General features: G+C 39.4%; 1 protein-coding gene across 1 annotated transcript in view; it reads right to left on the bottom strand.

Moving 5' to 3' along the window:
* LOC120524020 (FRAS1-related extracellular matrix protein 2-like) overlaps positions 1–26,428 on the bottom strand; it is a 352,114-nt gene that overhangs the window by 198,906 nt on the left and 126,780 nt on the right. The window contains exon 3 of the mRNA XM_039745822.1: positions 13,453–13,599. Within this exon, the coding sequence (XP_039601756.1) occupies positions 13,453–13,599 (147 nt within the window). The remainder of the gene's footprint in view (positions 1–13,452; positions 13,600–26,428) is intronic.

Below are 26,428 nucleotides of genomic sequence, written 5' to 3'. Positions count from 1 at the left end.
AACAATCACATGGAACACTGAATGAAGACGTTAAACTAAAGTAACTGGAATTCATGAAATGCATGATGGAGAAAAACCCACACAGATATAGCAAGATCAGCCAGTTCTATTCAGACAGCGACCCCAAGACCCCAGTGGTGCAAACTGGCAGTGCTTGTAGCTACGGTGTAACCATACTGCCCTACTCTCCCTTCAAATTTAAGAAAAAATGTTTTTAATATTTAATGGCCTTGCATATGAACTTGGAGATGGGCATCTGCCTAATAAACAGTTTAGCAGTACAAAAGAGCAAAAGACTCATCAAAATGGAAAACCCACAACCTTTTATAAAATTAGGGATGTCCCTTTACAGCTTCCCTAGCTATGAAATATCATTTGTGCCAAATTTAAATACATTAAATGCATGACCATTAAATCCACTGACCAAGCACTCTGTCTCTCCATAACAGATGTGAGGAGGACTCTATCCAGAGTCAATCCAAGGAAGGCTGCAGGACCTGACAACATACCTGGTCTTGTGCTCAAAGAATGTGCAAGTCAACTGGCTGGTGTCCTCACAGACATCTTCAACACATCTCTGAGCCAGTCGTCAGTCCCAACATGCTTCAAGTCGACCACCATCATACCAGTGCCAAAGAAGTCATCAGTGACATGCCTGAATGACTACCGACCAGTTGCACTCACACCAATCATAATGAAGTGCTTCGAAAGGTTAGTCATGTCACACATAAAGACTAATCTCCCTGCCTCCCTTGACCCTCTTCAGTTTGCATACCGCTCAAACAGGTCAACTGAGGATGCCATATGCTCTGCCCTTCACATCTCCCTGACACATCTGGATAAAAAAGACACATATGTCAGGATGCTATTCATAGACTTTAGCTCTGCCTTCAACACAATCATCCCTCCAAAGCTGGTGTTAAAACTGAGCAGGTTGGGCCTAAACACCACCCTCTGCAATTGGATCCTGGACTTCTTGACAGAGAGGCCCCAGTCAGTTCGGATGGGCTACAACACTTCCAGCATCATCACACTGAGCACTGGAGCACCGCAGGGCTGTGTGCTTAGTCCACTGCTCTTCACCCTGCTGACTCACGACTGCACAGCCACGCACAACACCAATCACATCATCAAGTTTGCGGATGATACGACGGTGCTGGGACTGATAAGCAGGGATGATGAAAGAGCATACAGAGATGAGGTGAAATGGCTGTCCGCATGGTGTGAAGACAACAATCTATCTCTCAATGTCGACAAAACAAAAGAGATAATCGTGGACTTCAGAAAATCACGTCCTGCCCACATCCCGCTCAGCATCAACGGTTTAGATGTGGAGATTGTTAGGAGTACCAAGTTCCTCGGTGTGCACTTAACTGAGGAACTTACGTGGACACATAACACCTCATCACTAATCAAGAAAGCCCAGCAGAGACTACACTTCCTGAGGCGGCTGAATCAAGCACGTCTTCCCCCTTCCATCCTCACCATGTTCTACAGAGGCATCATAGAGAGTGTCCTGACCAGCTGCATCACTGTCTGGTATGGCAACTGCAACATATCCGACCGCAAGCGCCTGCAAAGGATAGTGAAGACAGCAGAGAACATTATTGGGGTGCCTCTCCCTTCACTACAAGACATATTTTACAAACGCTGTGTCCGCAAGGCCTGCAGCATTGTGCAGGACCCCTTACACCCCTCACATGGACTTTTCACACTTCTGCCATCCAAGAGAAGATATTGCAGCATCAAAGCCAAATCTGCGAGGCTGCAGGAGAGTTTTCCCCCAAGCTGTTAGACTCCTTAACACCAGGCTGCCCCCTGGGACCTTCCACACGGCCTCAACCTCCTCTACAAAACAGAACTTTTATACATGAAAACCACTATCCTGCAAAGAACTGAAAATCTCATACTGACCTCTAAGGATTTATGAAACATTCTGACCTGTCATTGTTTACACACGTCTTAAACAACTATTATCATACACTGATAATTTCTGTATTATCTATATCTATTATTTATTATTTATTTACTTATTATATTACATATCTTACACATCAATATTGCTGCTACTTGTTTGTCCTATCTTTGCACAATGTCTTGTCTTGTTTGTTTGTGTTTTAATTATAAATTTTAAAATTTTTATTCTATTTTTAATTTACTATTTGCACATCATGTTGTTACACTGTGGACCCTGAGCTTCGCAATTTCGTCTATCTGTATACTTGTATATGGTTGAGATGACAATAAAGTTCACTTTGACTTTGACTTTGACTTTGAAATACATAATCACATGAAAAAGTACAGTAATATGTACAGTAATATGTTTAAATGAGTCATTAAAAATCTAAAAATGTAGAATTAAAGGCAGTGTGGTGTAGTGGTTAAGGTTTTAGACTTCCAACCCTGAGTCTGCTGTGTGTCCCTGAGCAAGTCACTTCACCTGCCCGGGCTCTAATTGGAAAAAACAAAGGAAATGTAATCAATTGTTTCTCTCAAATGTTGTATTTCACCTTGGATAAAGATGTCAGCCAAATCATAAAAAGCAGGTCCAATTAATTTTTTTTCAGGCAGTGTGGTTAAGTCTTTGAACCCTCAAACTGTGATGTTGCGTGTTCAAATATCATAATGACACAGTGTGACCATGAGCCAGTCACTTAACCTGCCTGTGCTCCAAAAGGAAAAACAAAAGAAATGTAACCCAATTGTATCTCAAGTGTAAGTCAGCCAAATAAATAAATGTAAAACAAAAGTCATGTGACATTTATGAAATATTATTTATTTTGGTTTTGTAAGTTAGTTACCTTACATTTAATTATGACAGGTTTAATTTCAAAATAGACTTGTTTTATTGAACAATGGCTCTTTCAATGCCAGAATGTTTTCTTTCAGAATGCCTCTTTTTATGATAGTTTTTGTCACTAGTCAGTCAAGATAAAGACCACCAGGCCATACCTGTTCCTAATGGTTATTATTTGCTGTCAGTTATGACTGCCAGATTGTAGCCAGTAGGCTACCAAAGATGTCTGGTGCTACTTGCATTCAAACTGTTATATATCTAGCAAAGCAAAATTATTGTTGCTTTGGTTTGTTAGCCAATTGACTCCATTTCAACTACGAAATACACCGATCAACCATAACATTAAAACTACTGGCAGATGAAGTGAATGACATTGATTATCTCATTCCAATGGCACCTTTCAAGGGGTGGGATATATTAGGCTGCAAGAGAATAGTCACTCCTTGAAGGTGATTAGTTGGAAGCAAGAAAAAATGGGCAAGTGTAAGGATATGCGTGACTTTGGCAAGAGCCAAATTGTGATGGTTATACGACTGAGTCAGAGCATCTCCAAAATGACAGGTTTTGTGGGATGTTCCCAGTATGTAGTTATTAGTATCTACTGAAAATGGCCCAAGGAAGGACAACCGGTGAACCAGCAATAGGGTCATGGGCATGGAGACATCCCACAGAAGATCTACTTAATGTTGGCCATGAGAGACAGGTGTCAGAACACAAACTGTGCATTGCAGCTTGCTGCATATGGGGCTGCGTGACCTTAGACCAGTCAGAGTGCCCGTGATGACCCCTGTCCATGGTTGAAACCACCTAAAATAAGCAGGTGAGAGTCAGAACTGGACCACGGAACAGTAGAAGAAGCTGGCCTGGTCTGATGAATCATGTTTTCTTTTTAAATCATGTGTATATCCGGGTGCGTGTCGTTTACCTGGAGAGGAAATGGTAGCTGGATATACAATGGTAAGAAGGCAAGCCAGCGGAGGCAGTGGGATGGTCTGGGCAATGTTACTTTGACTTGTACCACCTACCTAAAGATTAATGCAAACCACATACACCCTTTTCATGGCAATGGTATTCTATGATGGCAGTGGCCTCCTGTAGCAGGAAAATGTGCCCTGCACACTGCAAAAATTGTTCATGAATGGTTTGAGGAACATGACAAAGAGTTCATAGTGTTGACTTGGCCTCCAAGGTTCCCCAGATCTCAGTCCAATCAAGCACCTCTGGGTTGTCCTGGAAAAACGAGTCTGATCCATACAATACAACACAATACAATTTATATTTATATAGCCCAAAATCACACAAGAAGTGCTGCATGGGCTTTAATAGGCCCTGCCTTTTGACAGACCCCCAGCCTTGACTCTCTAAGAAGACAAAATGGAAGAAACCTTGGGAAAGGCAGTTCAAAGACAGACCCCTTTCTAGGTAGGCTGGGTGTGCAGCGGGTGTCAAAAAGAAGGGGGTAAATAAAATACAATACACAGAACAGAACACAAGTAATCCTCAATACAGTATAATATATTACATTATATTACAAGTACAGAGCAAAATTCAACAATAGATGATATTACATAATACAATTTGGATCCACAGAGGCCCTATTTCGAAATGTACAGGACTTGAAGGATCTGCTGCTAATGTCTTGGGGGCAGATATCACAGGACACCTTCAGATGTCTTTTGGAGTCCACGCCCCAAAGGGTCAGAGCTGTTTTGGCGGGCATGAGGAGGACATAGACATTACTAGGTGGTTTTAATGCTCTGGCTGATTATGGTACAGTGCCAATAACAAGTACTCACTCCTTGAAAGATTTTACCTTTTATTGTTATGCAACATTGAATCACAGTGGCTTTAATTGGGCTTTTTTGACACTGATCAACAGAAAAAAAAACTCTTTAATGTCAAATTAAAAACTGATCTCTGCCGAGTGGTCTAATGTGTGCTTTGTAAACCCCTAAAGAATGAATGCTAAGGGTGGCATATATAACTTATAAAAGAGGTTAGGATTTTGTAAGTTATTATTCATTAGTCATTATTTCAGTTTAGCATATCCTGACTAGAGCTGCTGATAAACTGTATAGACTGCATCTTTGTTGTTAGTCATTAGCACTAAAACATAAGTAACATGATAGTTATATTTGGATACTAACCCTCACCTATTCTGTTTCTGTTCTCTGTACTCAAATGTGGCACTTGGTGCCATGGCCCACCTGCCAAGTTGTTTTGCCTGCCTATGGTAAAGTCATCCCTGATGGAAGATCCCAGGAATCATGGGAAAGAGGGGTCCTTTCATCGGATTGGCTGGCCCAGCACTGTTTCAGCCGTGGAATGGCCAAATGGGGGAGGCAGCTTGATGGATGAGGTCTCCAGGACTCTAAACAAATCCAAATTATATTATGTGACATCATCTACTGTTAAATTCTGCTACGTACTTCTAAAATGTTTTATTTGTATACTGTATTGAGGATTTATTCTGTTTTGTGTATTGTATTGTATTATATTGTATTGAGCCCCTTCTTTTGACACCCACTGCATGCCCAACCTACCTGGAAAGGGGTCTCTCTTTGAACTGCCATTCCCAAGGTTTCTTCCATTTTTTCCCTACAGGGTTTTTTTTTTGGGAGTTTTTTCTTGTCTTCTTAGAGTGTCAAGGCTGGGGGGCTGTCAAGAGACAGGGCCTGTTAAAGCTCATTGCAGCACTTCTTGTGTGATTTTGGGCTATACAAAAATAAATTGTATTGTACTGTATTGTATTGTATTATTATCACTATTACTACTACTACTACTAATAGATGTCTGGCTTACTGTTCTACTGACCTTCATTCTTTGTCTAGTGGGTAGCAAGTCCACATAATAATAATACATTTTATTTATATAGGGCCTTTTCCAAGCTCACATGGAGGCTCAACAGAGTTTTTTTGGGCTTGGCCCAACTGGCTTAAATGGGTCACACTGCCAGCAAGTAATTCCTAACAAATCCTCTGATGAAGCTATCAGTTTACCACTGAATGCATTTTGCAATCCTCACTTACAACCACAAGCTCTGGGTGTCGACTAAAAGAGTGAAATCATGAATGCCAGCAGACAAAATGAGACTCCTGGACACACCATACCACACCACAGCCATACCACCTGCACTTCAGAACAGGTCATCCACCTGCAGCTAAGCATTTTAAGCCCCGCCAAAACTTAGATGGAAGACCATGTAGGAAAATCTTGGCTTAGAGCTAAAAGAGATGTTGGCGAGACCAGCAGGGGGCGCTTACCCTGTGGTCTGAAAGTGGATCCCAATGGCCCAGAGCCACTGTGCTGTAAAAATGGCACCATCCTTTGAATGAGATAGAAAATCAATGTCCTGACTCTGTGGTCACAAAAGATCCCTGGGCATCCTTCGTAAAGTGTAGGGAATATCCTGATGTTCAGGTTAAATTGCCCACCATGACCTACTCATTCTGGCCCCCTAATCATCCCTTGTCTCCAATTGGGTTTCTCTCTCTCTCACCACTTCACCAGTTAATGTGTTGTGAGTGAACTGGCTGCCGACGCATCATCCAGCTGGATTCTACAAATTAGAAGTAGTTGAAGTGGCTCCCCACTCACTGAAGTGCCTTTAATTGTAAGAAAACTGTGATATAAATGTAAGAAAAATTATTATTATTAATTTTAATTAAGGTTGCTGTGCTTAACCTCTTTGATAGGGTAAGGATCCCAGCAATCTTTAGTACCTCACAGTGGAACTGCTGCTTTTCCAGATCAAGAAGAACAAGTTGAGGATTTTTTTTTGGAGTGACAACTTGAATATTTCTCTGGTGGATTCAGTTGTTCTCTCAAATGACAAAAATTATCCCTGTCTCTAAGAAAACACAAGTGGAGGGTCTGAATGACTACTGACAGGTGGTCCACTTTCTAGTTGTGATGAAGTGCTTTGACAGCTTTGACAGCCTGGTGCTGGGACACATTAAACAGAATATTCCAGATTGTCACGATCAACTCCAGTTTGTCTATCATCACCATGGGTTCGCAGAGGATGTCATTTCCCTTGCAGTTTATATCATCCTGCTACATCTGGATAAAAAAGTCTGCTATACCACAATGTTGTTTATAGACTAAATCTTTGGATTTGAACATTGAAATATGACTAAATAAAATTATTTGCAGTTTTGGATTAATCTCCCACAATTTCCTTCTTTTATATCTTGTCCTTTCTGATGCAATCTGTCATACATATATCATCAGTGATCTGAACTGTGACTGAATATACCGTGTGGCACGCGGCTGGGGGAGTACCCAGCCGGGACTCCCAAGAGGACCGGAGAAGGGCTTGCGCCTCCTCCAGACCACGAGGGGGTGACTGCCCTGGTTGCGTTGGGGACCACGGGTGCAGAGCTTTGAAGCCCAACCCTGTAGGGGCCCGTGATCACTGCCAGGGGGCGCCCCAGTGCCTGGAGAGCCCTGGACCTCAGCACTACCGCCACACCTGGAAGTGCTGGGGGGAAGAAGACAGGGGGACACCCGGAGTGCTTCCGGGTACACAGCCGGTGCTTCCGCCACACAGGGGAGTGTCGGCGGAAGGTTACTGGAAGACACCTGGAGCACATCCGGGTGGCTATAAAAGGGGCCGCCTCCCTCCATTCGGGGGCTGGAGTTGGGTGAGGAGTGGATAAAGTCGAAATGGAGAGGTGGAGGCGGCCTGAAGAAGAGAGGCACTGAGGAAAAAAGCCTGGACTTTGGGGTGACTGGTGCTGAGGCACTGGGTTGTGCACTGTGAACTGGAAATATATTGTAAATAAATGCGTGTGTTGGGTGTTGAAACAATGTCATTCTGTCTGTGTCCGGGGCTCGTTCCACAACTGCAAGTCTCTTGTCTGCAGTTTAGTACATGAACCGATTCTTTCGCTGAACTAGTTCAGGGAACTGTACTGCAAGTCTCTTGTCTTCAGTTTGTCAGTGAACTTACAATGATTCTCCAGATCAGTAGGGGGCACATTGGTTCATTCAATCAGTCCATGTACTGAAACGATCATAGTTACTCAGTCAGAGTGGACCGATCAAGGGGAGATGTTTGGTGTCATCTACCAAGTCAGTGATGGGCTAGTTGTCAACATAACCGTTTCGCTGAAACAGTTTACTGATAAGTTATTTCCTGAAGACAGCAGCCATTCAAGTGAAGTTATAATGATAGCTCTGGACTGTCGTAGAATGCTGTATAAAACGTAACATGCACTGCACATGCCTCAATTTATTCTTTACTGTCAGTGAACCAGTGCTTTCTTTCAGAGACCAAGACAAGTACAGAAAATCTAGTTTGTTTGTTCACTGCACATCACTAATTCTGAACTCCAGTCTGAAAAGACAATTACACATTTATTGTTTGTTTTCTTTGTTAATTTTTGCATCTAATGATATGGGGTCACCAGGGTGGTGATCCAACTCTTTCACATTTTTGTGTCTCCTTTTACAATATATATAGTATTTTGCAAGCTATGTATACTTTTTATTCATTTATTGGATTTTGTCAACTATTCTGTAAAGATATGCTGGTAAGAATTCAACTGTTCTGTGTAAACATGAAAAGAAACTCGACTTGACTCAAGGTGTTCTGAACAACAAGGAATCCCCCAGGAGGATTTGGAAAAAGATATAACGGTTAGGTGGCCTTGGCTTTTGTTAGCTTGGCGTGTTATCAATGCAGCGATCACAGGCCAAAAGTGGATTTTAGAAAAAGTGAAATGGCACCCCTTTGAGACATGGTTTCTGTCTTGCACCAAATTCTGCCATGATATTCTTCAGCCAATGTAAGCCTGAACAGGATTAATGTTAAACAAAGCTAGATGGAAGGAGAGACATTTACTGTAGATATGCATATATGGTAAGCTACAGAATTATTACTCCAACACAAAAGTAATGTCCAAAAATGGAATGCAGCCATAAAAAAATTAATGTAACTTAATGTAATGTAAAGCCATAAAGACACTAATGAAGGCTTTATTGTTAAAACTAAAAGAGGCAGGGCAATGCTATTAAAATACCACAAAGGTCTTTATGTTTACTTAAAACCCAAACACAGCATATTCGTTTAATTGACATCCTTAAACATGTCAAAGATATGAATTATGTGTTAAAGAGGAATTTTAAAGGTTTATGACAATATAAATGCAGGGGACTTTATATTTAACTTGACTCAGTGCATGCTGAGCACCCTTTAGCTTAAAATTATTTTTTACCTTTTTCAGACCATACCGTTCTTTTCATCTTGACTTAACTCCATACAACATCACAGCTATTTCTTCTTTAGTTGCCACGGAAAATTATTTCAAATAGAAACAGAAGGATGTTGTCTGCCTTGTGGTTTATTTATTTTATTTACTTTCAGGTATAGGCAGCTCTTGGGAAATAAGCCCACATTAGGAAAATGAGGTGGGTTGCTAAGACAGCAGCAGATACGGGGATAAGGAAAAATGCTACTGACTGCTCAACAGGCCTATTGCTAGTGGAGAGTTATCTGAAGTATTGAGCACTACAGAGAGGAAAATCATCAGCTGAAAGTGGGGCTTATGGTCATTAGGAAAAGTTGGAGGGATTTACTACAGCTTGGAGAGCCCACATTAAAAGCCAATTAAATGATTCAGTCATCCATTTTCTCAGACATATTCCATTATGTGAGTGTGGGGCATAACGAGTGCAAGGTATGAACTGGCCCTAAAAACAATGCCAGGACACATGTTTAAAACAACTATCCTGTGCCTAGTATCCAGAAAACTTCACCCACACACCTTTGGGGTGGGGGAGAAATCAAGAATACCTGCAGAAAATATACAAGACACATAGAAAGTGTTCATACTCTGCATGGCCAATGTCTGGCGAAGGTGATCAAACCCACCCTTCAGGAGTCAAAACTTGACTGCTGTATGCATTAATAAGTGTAATAGTATGCTTTGGGGTGAAAAAATTGTTCTTTTACAGTTAAATAAGATTCGTAGTATTTAATCACTGTGGATATCAGGATTATTATAGGGTCAATTAGGTTAAGATGCAGGTTTTAAAGAAAATAAGCTGTAAAAGCCAACTATATCTCTGACAGTGTGCATCCAACAGGCAGATGCCTTTTTAACAGAAGAATGACCTTAGGAATGATGAAGTGTTTTTCAGGGACAAAGAAATCTGGCATGCATGGAAATTTATTGAAGAATACTGGCTATATGCAAATCTAAAAGCAAATACTAATAAGGTGTTGTTGTTAGTGGAATGTATACATTTAAGCTCAGATAAACTCACCAGTGTGTGTATGCTTGTAAGAAGATGTGAAATAGCTGCTTGGAACTTTATTTATGCATTTAACACATTCTCATATATAGCTTAAAGTAACTTCACTGACAAGTAACAAGATGATTGGAAATTATCAGTTGTCCAATTTTGTCTGTTGCAGCTGTTGCTGATTTTTATATAATCAGCTACCAAAAGCATTGTGTTTTGAGAATACATTATGATACTGAGAGGGAGGGTGTAAAACATATGTGACACAGACAGTATTTAAGAGGCAATGAAAAGGACAAAGTACGGTGCCACCTACAAAATGAAAATACGCCCCAATGGAGACAAGTGTCAAGAGGACAAAGGCTGAGGCAATGGCATGCACTTTAAAAGAGCACCTCAGATGGATTAAGAAGAAAGGACTCCCTGTTTATACAAACATCTCTTTTGGTTTAACTTTTGTGGAGCTTGTGGACATTGACCTAAATCATTCAGGTTGTATGTGCTCATCTGTTTAAACTTCTAGTATTTGAAATGCCTGGTTTCTCCACAAAGAAACAGAAGTTTAATAGTTCATTTGATTTACACAAGAGTTGCACAATTCTCATTCACTTGTGATTTTAATTTCAATTTCCCCTTGGGAACAAACAATGTCTAATCTAATCTAATCTAATCTAATCTACTCTAATCTAATCTAATTCTGCAATGGACTGTCTTATTTTAATATATATTATGATGCTTTGTGTATGGAAATAGTATAATGGAATATGAATTATCATGTTAAATATACATATATACATAATTATATATAATTTAATAAACAATTATATTATTTATATACACATATACATAATGTACACATTGTTAAATTATATATTTGTAATGTGATCAGAGGGGAGATTGCTACCTATGTTACCCATGTACACCAGACTCTAAGTGAATCAAATGAATCAAAATAATCCATCCATCCATCCATTTTCAAACCCGCTGAATCCTAACTACAGGGTCACGGGGGTCTGCTGGAGCCAATCCCAGCCAACACAGGGCACAAGGCAGGAACCAATCCTGGGCAGGGTGCCAACCCACCGCAGAATCAAAATAATCGATTTACTTAAACCTGTACTTCAAAAGAATCAAATCAGTAAAGCAAATCGAAATACCTATCACTAAGGAGCAGGCTCCTGGCCTTCGTTAGGGTATTCAGAGGTTCAACGCATGCAGTGTGGGCAACTGAGGCTAAAGTGTCCTCATTTATTATTAAGGTGTTTTAGGGGTTTAGTGTAGAGTCCTTTATAAAGGTAGTCAGCCTTTATTAAGATTCCAATGGTAAGCATTGTGGAATGTACTGTACATATAAAGCAAGCCTAACAATTTAGGCATTTCTAGGATTAACTTGTCCACCAGTAAAAAAAGAACCTTGGGAGGCTAAAATGCATTTGTGGACTCACAATGAAACATACTAATATTGTTACAACACAATTGTAACTGTCATGCAATATATCCATCCATCCACCTTCCAAACCCGCTTTATGCCGAGCAGGGTTGTGGAGAAGCAGGCGCCTACCCCAGCAAGCGTAGGGCAGAAGGTAGGAACAATCCATGCACAGGGCGCTAATCAGTCTCAAATATATCCATTCATCCATCCATTTCCTAAATCTGCAGATTTGTAAAGATTCAGAACCTGTGCAGGCAGCACTATGCATGAAGCGAAGATCTCTATCTCTGGATGGGACACCAGTCTCTCACTGGATATACAGTATTCTAGGACATGCCTACAACACAGTTTGAAAAATGAAATTATAATTCATATGTTTGGGAATAATGTTAAGACCAAGACGCAGACCTATTAACTCTTAAGGTGCATGTTGAAATTTCATACAGAGACTTTGGAAACTATGAGGCAGCAGTATTAACTAATATACCACCAAACTGCAAAACATTCAGCATATCCCATGAAAAGGTGTGAGCTCTTTAACATATTATTCTTATTTTTCCTTTAGCTCCTAGGTGGAACTTAAAGCCTCTATGAAGCAGTGCCATGCTCCTCAACAGTACTTTGACTTCTCCTCCTTCTTTTGTCTCCATCTTTGTCCTCACCTCTGTGGGTTCAGGTCCAAGAACTTTCTTTAAATTGCTTGCACATCCTTTTGCAGTGGGTGTCCCAGCCACCCTCATTTCCTCATCCTAATTTTAACTTTCATACTTTCTTCTTTTGCTCACTGAAAAAGTTTGTCATCGTTTACTGTCTCTGGCCATATTATATTTAAGCTTCTAATATATCTCATTAATTAACACTTGCACATTCATTCATTCATTAATTTGACGTGTAATATTCACAGCTGTACGGTAACATGCACTTAATATTTGAGCTAAAATATATCACCTTACTCTTCCGATATATGTTAGTTCTTATCTATATGCTGTACAGTAGGGCTGTTTCATTTATGTGAGGTAGAATGCCCAGAGGGGACTGGACGGTCTCATGGTCTGGAATCCCTGCAGATTTTATTTTTTTCTCCAGCCCGAGTTTTTTTTGTTTTTTCTGTCCTCCCTGGCCATTGGACCTTACTCTTATTCTATGTTAATTAATGTTGACTTATTTTATTTTCTTACTGTGTCTTCTATTTTTCTATTCTTCATTATGTAAAGCACTTTGAGCTACATTTTTTGTATGAAAATGTGCTATATAAATAAATGTTGTTGTTGTTGTTGGTAGACATTTATCAAACATACTTTAAGTTGTTATTGAAGCAAACAAAATATTAATAACTGAGATCTGAATGCTTATGCCAGCTGAATATTTTATGTGGAAATGTTTACTTTTAAAATACCTGCCAAAAATAACTTCTACATTTTCTTGCATTGAGCAAAAGAGCACGGAGAAGAAATGAAGACTGGAACAAGATACGCAAGTATCACTTTAAATCTAGCAACATTAGAAAGCTTGGAAGAATCTGAATACTTTTTCAAATTACTGCAGGCAGAAAGGAAAATCAATTAGAATTCTGACGTACCAACAGATGAGCTTCTTCATGCCTGATGGGCAAACTAGCAAGATGCCTGTTATCATGGGGCATATTAAAAATTTAGGACCACATAGGCATGCTGAGGATATATTTTATATTTGTTGCATCACAAGAACATGGTGTACTTTGTATTTCCTGAACAATCTTGAACAAAAGTTATTCCTGGAAAAAAATGTCGCCATCATTTATAAGGTTACTGACCGTGTGACGTTATTAAAACCCAACATTTACTTTTTGTTTTATTATAATTTGTAAAGAACACGTAAAAATGTCTAAAGTAAATATGACAAACCTAAAGAAGAAATAGCAAAATTCTCTATAAATGTTAACAAACCTTTTCCAAATACTTAATTACATAAGATTTGAGACTGCAACACTTACTAACAAATGAAGTTTCACCCAAGTAGCCCCTGCGTCTCAGAACCACTTCTAGAAACTTGGACTCCTCATCCACAACATAATACTCCTTCTCCAGGGAGATCCATGCCCAGTTCAGACGAAAGTGCTGGTTCTTCAGCTTATTTCCCCCTATAATAATAAAAAAGAACATTAGATTAGATTATCAGTGCTTTTGCCCAACAAATATATACAGTATATTGCACTTACACCCAAGGAGAGAGTCAAGTTTTTACCTACTGGCATAAATATACTGATTTTTAGTATTTATCATTTCTTTACGTTGTCCTCAACTGAAAATGTTTTTTTTTTTTTTGTTAAATATCACACTGTATAATATAGAATGGCAGATAAGAAAAAAAATATGCTCATGTGTTTAGTAAGTAAAGAAACCTTTTTCTTTTAAGTGCTGAAAACTTAAAGCTTTTTCGGCATTTCTGGTGCAGCAGAAGAAATTGTGATTTGGCGTTGATGTGTCATTGTGATTGAGAGCTGAATTTACAATGCCGAAACTTTGATGCATTTGCCAAAAATCATCAGGTGCTTTATAGCAGTCAGCATAATGACGTTTTTGACAATTAGGATGGCTGGAAACTCTTATCTATAGATGTAATCGATAAAGAGAATGAGGCAGAGTAGAGGAGTCAGGTGGGGGACTTCCTGTTTCCTGGTGAAGAAAGAATTGTCTGCAAATAAACATCAGCAAAACTTAGGCACTGCTTATTGAGTTTCGACACAAGAGCTTCTACATCCAGTCACTACTCAGGGAGTGGATGTAGAGGTGGTGTACTGCTACAGTTGCTGGGGGGTCCACATCAATGACATAATGTTCTGGTCTCATAACACAGGGGAACTATAGAAGAAAGCACAGAGCAGGTTCTTTTTCTTTAAGAGACTATGTTCCTTTAATGTGGGAAGTTACATCCGTCACATCTTCTATAACTCTGAGATGGCCAGTGCTATTTTCTACACTGTGGTGTACTGGGTTGGTAGAATCACTTTGAGAGAGACAGGAGAGAGGTTAGGGTCACGTACTGATACAGTGCATTGCCGCACCCACCACAAACCAACTCAGGATCCAGAGAGGCTCAGCGAATTAACGAGTTAATGAACAAGGCATGTTCAGTTATAGGATGCACTCAGGACCCTCTGGAGGTCGTAGGAGATTGAGAAAATGAAAACAAAACTGAGTGCCATTATGAACAATGCTGCACGTCCTATCTCTGACACAACAACAGTGAGGACTTTCAGACAATGAATCTTTCAGCAGATGTTTGTCAATAATCGTGACTGGGGGTCTTTTATACTAACACCTGCATATCATTGCACCTGCATAATGCCATACTGTGATAGCCAAGTCAAGTTTTCTTTCTTTTTAGTCATTCTCATTATTCAGACATTATGTTTGTGCATGTATATTTATTTCTAAATCTACTTATGTATTTATTTATATAAAGAGCTTCTGTAAAAAGCCAAATTTACCTCATTGGACAAATAAAGGATCTATCTATCTATCTATCTATCTATCTATCTATCTATCTATCTATCTATTATAGAATTATAATCAAATATTTTTAATCAATATATGTTCATTTTTATAATTTCATACAAGTGTATACTTAAATTAAGTTGTATCAACAAATTATTAAAAGCATAAGGAAAAGGACTAAAGGGAACTAAAGGGTTAACTAAATGTGGGTTAAAGCTTGAGCACATCAGGGCTACCTCATCTTAATAGGAATAATCTAGGTAATTAATAAGATTAAAATAAAGTAAATGAGTAATAAACACCCCCTTACAAAATGAGAACAAACTACTGAGAAAGCCCAAACACCCCTATTACGAAGTGGTGATAAGAAAAATGGGAAAACACGTAGGACACTCTTATTAATGAAGCAGTGTTAAGAATAATCAAAGAATCGACATCTACATGAAGTTACTGGTGGCTGCAGTCAACTGGCTAAGATGCTAGAATTCTGCACATTAAGATTCAGATGACGTGATGTATTATTTAAGGTAATGGTAATAGAAAAGTATAAGACTGAATGAATTGTTTTCTTGATTGCTCACTCTGTTTGTGCATATTTATTTGCAAATAAAGAATCATTCTGCATTTTCATCTGGTCTTCGAGAATGATTTATTTGAAAACAGAGAAAAAATTTTTCCGCAACATTCTATCTATCAATGTTGAAAAAGAAATAAGAGAATCATTTGATGGAGTGTATTAATTTTTCACAAAACTGAATACTGAAGAAAGCCCAGTAAGGTGTGGGTGACCAGCTGGCAGAGGTCTCCAGGACTGTGACTGACTTTGTCTTTTGACTTTTGTTACCACTAAAATGGAACCCCACCAGTAATGCTAGACTGGAGTTGTTGTTTTCCTCTGTTCTATTGTTAGCTAGTCATAGCCCCCTGATGATGTTAATAGACAGATATTTCCAGGACTCATTTACGTTAATTGGTTTGGATCTGCTTTATTTTACTGTGTGTTTAAACTAATGTGTATCTTTAAATATATACACATTACATAATTGTGAATTTAGAAAACTGTTTTTTACCTGTGAAATCGTGCGCAATCACTCAGTAAAGAGCACTATATGAAAACTAACTGAATTGAATAGTAAAGAAGAGATGTCTGAAGCACTGAATTTAACAACTAGCAAAAAAATCCACAGATAATTCAATATCTTTCTGTATATGCAGCATAGTGTTTTTGCTTTCAATGTGAAGTTTTGATTAATGTTCTGTCTGTTTGCCTTAATTTTAATTTAACTACACTAAACTTGTAAGAGTGTATGGCAGACTGGGGTTATAATTGAAAGTGGAATTTATAAGAATGAACAGCAAAAAATTTATGGAACATACCCATATCTATATTTTGAGACCAAATATTCATTGTAATAATAATTCACTATATTATAAAATACTAAGGTTTGTGTGTCCAAATTTAGAGAGCAATTTGATTGGTCAGTTTGGCTTTAGTAAGATTGGTTGGTTTGGCTTTGGTGACGCGACGAAAGAGGAAATGCGAGAGTGAGATTAACAAATAACAGTGTATAAGTCACATAGGGAGAGTCGCTTTCAAAGATGGTAATTATAAAACTGGACAGGAGGTGAGAAAGACACCTTGAAAATAACGAAAGAGTATGAGATTCAGTGTTATGGGAGCACACTCAAGAGTGGGAACACCAGTGAAGAGACATTCACACACACACACAAATACAGAGAAAAAGCACATGTGGGGCAAGAAATATTTTTTTATTATTATATTACTTGTCTGTGGCAGGTACTGTGGCTAGTGAAAAATAAAAATGAAATGAGAATGAAATAATGAAAAAAAGAATAAAAACCTTGAGTCAAACCCTATTAGTCAAAATAGGGCCTGCTAAAAATAATCCTCATAAGACTGCCACAAAATGTGTATAACAAATACAAGTTGTGTCGGTAACTAGCATAACAAAAGAAATGAGGATTACTTCAACTTGCCTAATGCTGTCAAGGGATTTTTTATGGGATGTCTCACTAATTAATGCAGCCGGAATACAAGACACTAAAAATTACCAGGTTGTCAGAATCATGTAAGTGGTCTACTGGCAACTATTTAGCTCAACGAGGTTTGTCTTTTTTTTTTTAAATATCCAAAGTGGTGACACATGATGGGGACTTTCTGCAGCTTTGTACCCAAAACACATCAAAATAAAAGAGCGGCACTCTTTGTAGTTCTGATTATGTGAGAGCCTGCCAACATCTTGGTTACCTTGCTGTAGCACTTAATTGGTCTTTATACCTGCTGGATTAAATTTAAACACACGCTTTTTGTTAGGCTTTACCTAATCTCAACAAAAGGCAGATGCTACTTTCTATGTTTCTTTGAAATGTTAATTTAAAACGAAGAGTGTTTGTGCCCTTGAGGCATTCGGAAAACACTGTTCTTTGAAAAGGCAACTGTAAGTAACCATGCAAGTCCCAGAAGCTTATCAGCTACACTGAGTCTCATATAAACAAGACCCCCATCATACTAGGAGCTGAGCACAGTTAATGGACAATACATGAAAGGTGCCAAGCAGTAGTGCTGCATTCTTTGGGTAAAGTAAAACTAAAAATTATGATATGGGCAGTCAGAGGACAAGTAATATAATTAAAAAAAGAAAAAATCAAGGAGAACTATACTTGATCAGAATAGAAAGTAGATTTATATAGCTAAATGATCTGTAATGTATGTATTATAAAAAAAAAACTGTGAGGACAAAATAAGTACAAAGAAAAAATCTGTCTATCTATCTATCTATCTATCTATCTATCTATCTATCTATCTATCTATCTATCTATCTATCTATCTATCTATCTATCTATCTATCTATCTATCTATCTATCTATCTATCTATCTATCATATAGTGCTTTATCTATCTACCTACAATGCCCTCCATAATATTTGGGACAAAGACACTTCTTTCCTTGATTTTCCAATCTGCTCCACACATTTTAAATAACAAATCAAACAATTCAAATGTGATTGAAGTGCACATTGCAGACTTTCATTTAAGGTGATTTTTATACATTTCGGTCACAGCATGTAGAAATGACAACACTTTTTCTACACAGTCCCCCCATTTCAGGGCCCATAATGTTTGGGACACAGCAATGGCAGGTCTATTAAAGCCATCATATGTAGTTCTTTGTTGCATATTCTTTACATGCTATGACTGCTTAAAGTCTGCGATTCACAGACATCACCAGGGGCCTCATGTATAACGCCGTGCGTAGAACTCGCACTATAACATGGTGTAAGCACAACAGCCGAAATGTGCTTACACACAGAAAAATCCAGATGCAGGAATCTGTGCATACTCCAACTTCCACGTTCTTCTGCTACATAAATCCCGATCAGCTTGAAAAGTAACGCTCGTGCACGCGCTTTATGTAACGCCCCAACTCCTCCCAGAATTACGCCTCTTTAAATATTCAAATCAATATAAATCGCCCTTAAGCTCAGCCTTCTGTGAAAAGACTGGTAGAAGCAAGGGGGAAAATATAAGAATTTCAGCGAATACCAAGTGGAGGCAAAGGAAAAACATACTATTTGTTCAAATAAACCGTGGTATAATCAACAAAAGAAAGTTAATCGAGTGACATAGCGTGTAGGAGAAGCTTGAAAGCTCACGTTCACAAAATCGCACAGTGCCGGAAATAAAAAAGAAGTCACATATCAAAGTCGTAATGAAAAGCCGAGTTGTAGCCCACTGTTTGAGTGTCATATGAAAGCTTATTAGGGTACAGAGAAAAAAAGGCACACAGTGGGGAAAAAGCACGAAATGTCAACTTCAATCTCGACATTTCCATTTTAATCACGTAGTTTATTTTGACATTAAAGTAGAACATCATAAACTTCATCTTAAAATCGTTTAATTAACCAGTTTCTCAAGTCACATTGTAATTAAAGTAGCACTTTAAATGCTTTGTTTTGTATTTGATCTTCTATGTGTGTGAATCACTACTTGCTTCTTAAACCGGCTCTCTTCCTCCAACTGGACACAGAGTCCATTACATTCGTGATATTACAGCTCTCTGAATAACTAAAATACTGAGATATATACGTGATATCATTTTCATGATGATAGGAGTTAAAGCACGTTATTAAACATGTGTTTCACTTCGATGAAATAATTTATTGCAGTAGTACTCAGGGGCGGCTCTAGACTTGTGGTGGCACTGGGCAGAGGAAGAATCGATGGCTCCTTCACCCGCCAATGTCAGTAAAGTAGCTTATGCACGGTGGATGGCCTCGTCCATTGTAGACACTGCATAGCCGCCTCGTGCTCATGACACAAGCATTTAACTTTTGCCGAAATTTGTCGCTGCGTTTTTAGCTGTGTTGTTATTTTCTCTTTCTGTTTTATATTTAATATATATTGGCGTAGCCGTCACTGCAGTCAGTGCTTTTCTTTCCCCAAGTAACCGATCGCCATACAATCAGCTCTGTAATAGAAGTTAAGCCATCTGTAAGCTTAGCGCCAATTCTTCAAAGTGTTTAAGGAACATTGAAATATCTTCGTAGTACATGTTTAATTATTCTATCCTTAACGACACTCCCAGTGAAGAATATAGATTATTTAAATGAAGTTAAAGTTTTATCTGTATAATTTAATAAACATATTTTGCTGCATTTCACCTTAAAAATGATATCGTCATCATATGTAAATACGCGCTTTATAAAGTGGCTCAGGTTGTGTAATATTATAACTGTAGTGCAAGTTTAAAGAGGGGTGATTGTACTTATAAGTCCAAACAGTTCTAAAAGGTGCAATTGATTGAGTGCGTTTAAAGTTCTTGGGATGAAACTGTTTCTGAACCGCGAGGTCTGTACAGGAAAAGCTTTAAAATGTTTTGCAGTGGCTGAGACAGAGTGTCCATGAAACTGTATACTGATAATTCTCTTTCCAATCAGCTGCTGCTGTGATTCACACTCAGATACAGTGATATAAATACTCCGAGTGGTGCAGTGAGAGTAATATGGAAAAAGATGATCCGCTGTGGCAACTCCTAACGGGAGGAGCTGAAAGAAGAAGAAGAAGGTGCAGTGATTGTAACAACGCTAAAGCCGTTATGGTATTTGGAATGCTATGGCTGTTCCCTGGACCATTATATTGTTACAGGTAATCTACAATCAGATGCGTTACACTAATAAACAATATGCGGTTAGTTTCAGTGTATTTATAAAGGCTCATCAGGAAAATAATGGGTAACCACACAGGAACAGTACCATTGCTTTGACGCTGGGTGCCGCCAGTCTGCAAAACCGAGCGGAGAACTTGCGTACGACAAGGCATGAGGTACCGTGGAAAAGTGCGTGGCTTTACGCCAAGTGTAGGTTTTATACATCGCGATTTGAACGTGGAAAAGTTCTTACGCAACATTTCTGTGCGTACACACCGTTTATACATGAGGCCCCAGGTCCTGAGGATCTTCTCTGCCAAGCCTCTAATGCAGCCATCTTCAGCTCTTGCTGTCCCCTAAACTTTTCTCTTCATCATATGGAAGGCCTGCTCAACTGGATTTAAATTGGCTTGGCCATTCAAGAATTTTCCATTTTTTAGGAATAGTTCTTGTGATCTTGGCATGTGACACCACACGTGTCAGTAGCAAAGAGAACACCATACCCTTGACACCTGTGGTTTAAATAAGACAGTCAGGACCACCTGCAGACTCCCTAAGGAGGTTCTAATCATTGGAACATCATCCGGAACATCTGTTTCTGATTTTATGGATTTGAAGGCTGTTGAGGTGGACTTACTTTTTCTGCGTAACAAATATACATTTTTGTTAATATAGATTATAAGAATGAATACACCATGTCAACTTTATGTGTCATTTGTTTGAGCCAATCACCTTTATCTGTTTGCGTGAAGATCTAATGTTTGCCTGTATGTTAAATATATGTTGATAAAGTCAACCATTTCCATGACTGTATAAGTATTAGTTGGGAAAGTCTCTAAATAATATCCTGGATCATAAATCACCCTAATATTTATAATGTAGTGACAAGGTACAATGGCACAGAGGTGTGTGCTATCTGCTCTAGTAACCTCTTATGATGGCAAGGAAGCCAACTGAAGCTATGAGATTTGTGTGTTTACCAACTAATGCTACAATATAAATATTCTGATACTCAATGAAATTGTACAGCGTCTGCAATCTTTAGTGCCAAAAAATTAAATTACAGCAACAAGTGCAAACCTCTGCCGTGTCGGTCGCCAAGAATGCAGGGTCCTGACTGAAGCTTTACCTAATCTGCCTTATTGCGGCTCCCCCTCTCTGAAAGGCAACTGGCACAGAAGAATTTTTTCAATATGTTCCGCTCAAGTCTCTTGAGCAAACATGCACACTTTTAATTTAGTTCCCACTTAGCTCTCCCGATGAAGGCATTCAGGCAAAACTGGCCAAGTTTCACAGGTAAATACAACTTGTGTGATCTCTGGAACGTGAAAGCTACTGTGCCACAGAATATGACGAATCAAATCCATTATCCCATTAACAGACCCCTCAAGCAACTTCACCATGCCTTTTATTTGTTTGACTTAAACCTTAGCAGACAGGGTGGAGAAACTGAGCTTACGGTGTAAAGCTGCTCTGCATGACAGCACAAAGCTCTGCGTTTGTCTCACTACCTACAAAGCTCATTAGCTCTAAAAACTTTACCTTCTGCAAAATCTGTACAGTTCCATATTAATTCACATTTGATTTCTACAAAAATAATTTACCAGCTTTAACATTCTATGTTCTTGCTGGTTTAGGGTATTCAAATTTCCTACTAAAATAATGACAAACAAGTTAGAAATTGTATGAATAGCCTAACATTGAGGTGCATTACGGGACAAATTTAAATGCAGCATTATTATTATTATTATTAATTAAACTGCTTTGAAAGTATAGAATTTTAATCATATATTTATTAGCAAAGCTGCCTTGTGAGTCCTGGACACTAAATTCAGCTCCTCACACCTGGTGACTCTTTTTGTACATTTTTCACATTCTCTTTTTGCTTGTGTGTTTATTCCTACGGGTTGTGAGAGACCAACTGGTGTCCCTGCCAGGATGGGTCCTGCTCCCTTACCTGGCCTGGAGTCCATGGGAAACAAACAACAGCTGAGGAGAAGTGATATTCCCCTGCCGTGCCAGGCCATGGGCACAGGAAGATGCTGTGGCAGCAGCTAAACCTCTGGACAGTCTGATTGTGCTTGGGTACCAGGAACATTGGGAGAGCGGCTGCCTGCCTGCTATGGGAAGAACGTTCCCCCATACACTGGGTGGTGACATCCTATCTGGTGAGCCCAAAGATGCAACACCCACAGGGCAGCATAGCAGCTGTGATCCCAGGGGCCTATCCTGTTCTGTTCTGTGGGGTCTGCCAGAGGGAGCTGTTTGTATCTTGTCACTGTAAGGACAGTTTGGGGTCCTGCTCAACCCGGAAGTGCTTCCCAAGGGCAACAGATTAAGCACCAGATGTACTCTCAGGTCTGGAGTTAAAAGGGAACTCTCCACTCGACTCAGGAGGAGTTGGAGTCGGATGTAGAGAGAGGGAGGGAGTGGAGCTGCAGTTGTGCCGTATTGCTGAGTTGTGCAGATCGTATTATTTTTAACTTTTATTGAACTGGGACTGTTATGGTGCAATTGTGTCTGGGGTTTGGGGTGCTGATATGCCCCCTAGTGGCCACAGGGTGTTATGTTTCAGCCAGCATTTCTCCCCTGGCTGGGGTTCAGAGTTGTGTGTTTTGTCTTTTTTTTATTATTTATTTGTATAATGTTTCTTTTGTTTATTGTCTTCTTATATAATACACTACCGTGGCTGTCCAGGATTTTAAATCACCTGTAGCTCACAAACCGTTTCACCTATTGACCTGAAATTTGGTACACATATACTACATGATGTCTACTGTCCGCTTTCAGGGTGATGATTGACCTCCAAGGTCAAAGATCAACCCAGGAAGGTCATGGTCAAAAATCATATAACCTGCAGCCTGAAATTTAGTACACATATACTATGCTGAAACTCTGCATTACAGGTTTATATTAAAAGCAAAGAGTTTGGGAATTATTATTCTTCTTTTTAGTTTTGTTTTATTTTATTGTAGAATCAATTCTTAGCAGCAGCCAGCAGTGTGGGCGCCATTTTCATCCCTTCTCACCACCTTTGCTGTCACTTCTCCTACCTCTCCATACCTTAAATCATTCTTTTGGCAGATTGCAGAATTAAGTACCAGCTTAAGTGAAAAATTAAAGAAAAAGTAATTGCAACAAAAAAAGTGACTTAATCAGTTTTAACCTGAAAAGATGCAGACGAAAGAAGAGAAGAAGTGGGCCGTTAAGGTAGAAAAAAGAAGAGCTGCTCATGAAGCAGCAAGCGCATCAACCTCTGAGCAAACGAATGCTAAACGTACAAAGAACTAGGATGAAAACTATGAAGAGCGCACTCAGCATTTATGAGAGGCTCACACAGAGCAAAAGAGAATTGCTTGAACAAGTGAGAGCATAGAACAGACCATACAACGAAGACAGGCCGACACTTAGCGAAAGAGAATCGCAAGAGTAAATGAGACTGAGAAAAAGGCTAATCAAAGTTGGCAATCAATGGTCAACAGAGTTTGGTCAAGTCAAGTGTATTCACTGCACGTTATCCTGCAGTACGCTGTTACTGGTGTACAATATTCTTTGTGTTTATTTGGTTATGTCTCATGTGTTTTGTGGGTGGTTCACCAAGGGGAGGGACCACCTACCAATCACCGCCTGGAACTGCCCTCCACCCTATTAACTGTGGGAATTTCCATAGTCTCTGGCAGTTTATTATGAACTCGCTAGGAAGTGGAGCGTCATTTGCGTTTTATTGTGTCTTATTACTTTTTGTGATTTCTGGATTTTGAACCTGTGCTTTGTTTTTGACCTCGCCTTTGGATTTTGTGTTTGCAGTGGATTGCCTTGCTTTCTCTAGCAATTCTTTTGTGCTCATAAGAGCTTTATTCATGTTGAACCTTTGTTTAAAATAAATCATGAATTTTACAAAGATCATTTCTTTGTTTCTAGATGGGGTTTTGATGGTATTCCATGCCCCCTCCACCCCCCTCGCCCCCCTTTCCCCCCACAGAGGACAACTTTGAAGGTATTTTTTGGGACTCCTGAATCACGACAGCGGGTACTTCAGATTTCCGCCCCAGATCACAAATGTGACCTACTGTGGGCTGGGTGTGCCATTTAATCCAGGGGTTGGTTCCTGCCTCACTGCTGTGCTGATGGAGTCAGCTCCGGCTTTTGTCTTTTTGCATTATGTGGCTAATGCAGTCATTTTCACCAAACTATTAAGGTTATTACCACATGTAATCCTGTACTGTGTTCCCTTATTTAACTGTAAGAGCTCCTGCTCTACTTGTTGATAAAGGTCACATCCAGCTCTGGACAAGGACCAAAACAGCAGTTAATCCTCATCACCGGGGAAATAAAATGCATGCAAGCTCAGCCATTGCTCTTTAAGTATGGCATTAATAAAGGACCACAGAAACCCACACAACAGTAGTGAAGCAGCAAGAAAAGAGTGGGAAAGTCCAACCATCTGCTCTGAATGACCCACAAAGTCCAGAAAGCTTAAGCATATTTGCCAATTTTAGCTTTTAATCATTGTTAGGCCAAGGGCTAAGAATTTGGAATATAAACAACACAGCTGCAAGTTTAATCCTCACCTCTGATTTAGCAGGTGACTAATAATAAATTGACCAGCTTGTCAAATGTCCAAATGGTTGGAATATCAATGTAAAAACTGTACTTTATATGCAAACCGCTTTGGACATTAGACAGGATGATAATCGTTTAGATTAGTCACAGGAGTCATTCTTGTCTGCAAAGGTACCTTTTGTTTTATTCCCATGTCGGTGTTGTTAAAAAGCAGTGGCAATAAAAACACAGATTAGCTGCAACATTGGAGGTTATGAATGTGGGAAAAATAAACAAAACAAAAGTATTACTATTATTCATTATATGATTCAGAGACCGAAAAAATATATGGTACACAGTGGGGGAAATAAGTACTTGATCACCTGCTGAATTTATAAGTTTGCTCTCTTACAAGGAAATGTCTCTAATTTTATGGTAGCTTCATTTTAATGGAGAGAGACAGAATATCAACTAAAAATCCAGAAAAAATGCACTACATAAAAGTTATAAATTGATTTGCATGTCATGGAGTGAAATAAGGATTTGATCCCCTACAACCCAGCCAGAATTCTGGCTCCCATAGATTGGCTGTGTGCTTTACAATCAATCAATCAATCAATCAATCGATCAATCAATCAATCAATCAATCAATCAATCAATCACAGATACTCCTGATCTCAACTCGTTATTTGTATAAAGCACACCTGTCCACAGAACAAGTTTCTTCCGTTCCAACCTCTCCACCCCCATGCGCAGCACCAAAGAGCTATCAAAGGATGTCAGGGACAAAATTGTAGGCCTGCACAAGGCTGGAATGAGCTACAAGACCATCAGCGAGAAGCTTGGTAAGAAGGTGACAACTGTTGGTGCGATTATTTGGAAATGGAAGAAATATGAAATGACCATCAATCGCTCTCAGTCTGTACAGGCCTGGATGTTCACTGGCAAACTTAAGACGAGCCTGTACATGTGCCATCTTGAGCAGGGGGACCTTGTGGGTACTGCATGATTTCAATCCATTACGGCGTAGTGTGTTACCAATGGTGTTCTTGGTGACTGTGGTCCCAACTGCCTTCAGATCATTAACAAACTCCTCCTGTGTAGTTTTGGGCTGATCCCTCACCTTTCTGATGATCATCCTCACCCCATGAGGCAAGATCTTGTATGGAGCTCCAGACCGAGGGTGATTGATGATCATTTTATATTTCTTCCATTTCTGAATAATCACACGTCCCAGGTCCTCCCCAACTGCCATAGCATTCTTATTCATATTTTGAAACAGAACCTAACATTTAATCTTTGTCCAGATGTGCTGAATCCTGATTAACTAATGGGAAAGTCTGGATCTTTTTGTAATGACTTTGAAGGTCAGTCAGTCAGTCATTGTCCAACCCACTATATCTTAACACAGGGACATGGGGGTCTGCTGGAGCCAATGCCAGCCAACACAGGGTGCAAGGCAGGAACAAAGCCCGAGCAGGGCGCCAGCCCACCGCAGGGCACCTTTGAAGGTCATTTCTTCATTAATTTCAAAACTACTCAGTTTTGAAATACTATTACATTTATGATCCCCCCCCCCACCACCACCTAGAGACAATGAACACAGCTGCATAATTCAAATCAATCTTCATCTTATTCAGCAACACTTGGTAAATCTCCCCTCAGCGACGCTTCTAGTGATGCCTTTCTACTCATGGCACCACTGCAAGGCCATTTGTACAAAGGAAGCTTCAAATACTTTTGAGGAGCCCCAAGGGCTTATG

The sequence above is a fragment of the Polypterus senegalus genome, chromosome 2, assembly GCF_016835505.1.
Source record: "Polypterus senegalus isolate Bchr_013 chromosome 2, ASM1683550v1, whole genome shotgun sequence".
In the NCBI taxonomy this organism is placed as follows: domain Eukaryota; kingdom Metazoa; phylum Chordata; class Cladistia; order Polypteriformes; family Polypteridae; genus Polypterus; species Polypterus senegalus.
The sequence above is the reverse complement of the archived record's forward strand: the minus strand, read 5'-3'. Positions and strand labels throughout refer to the sequence as shown.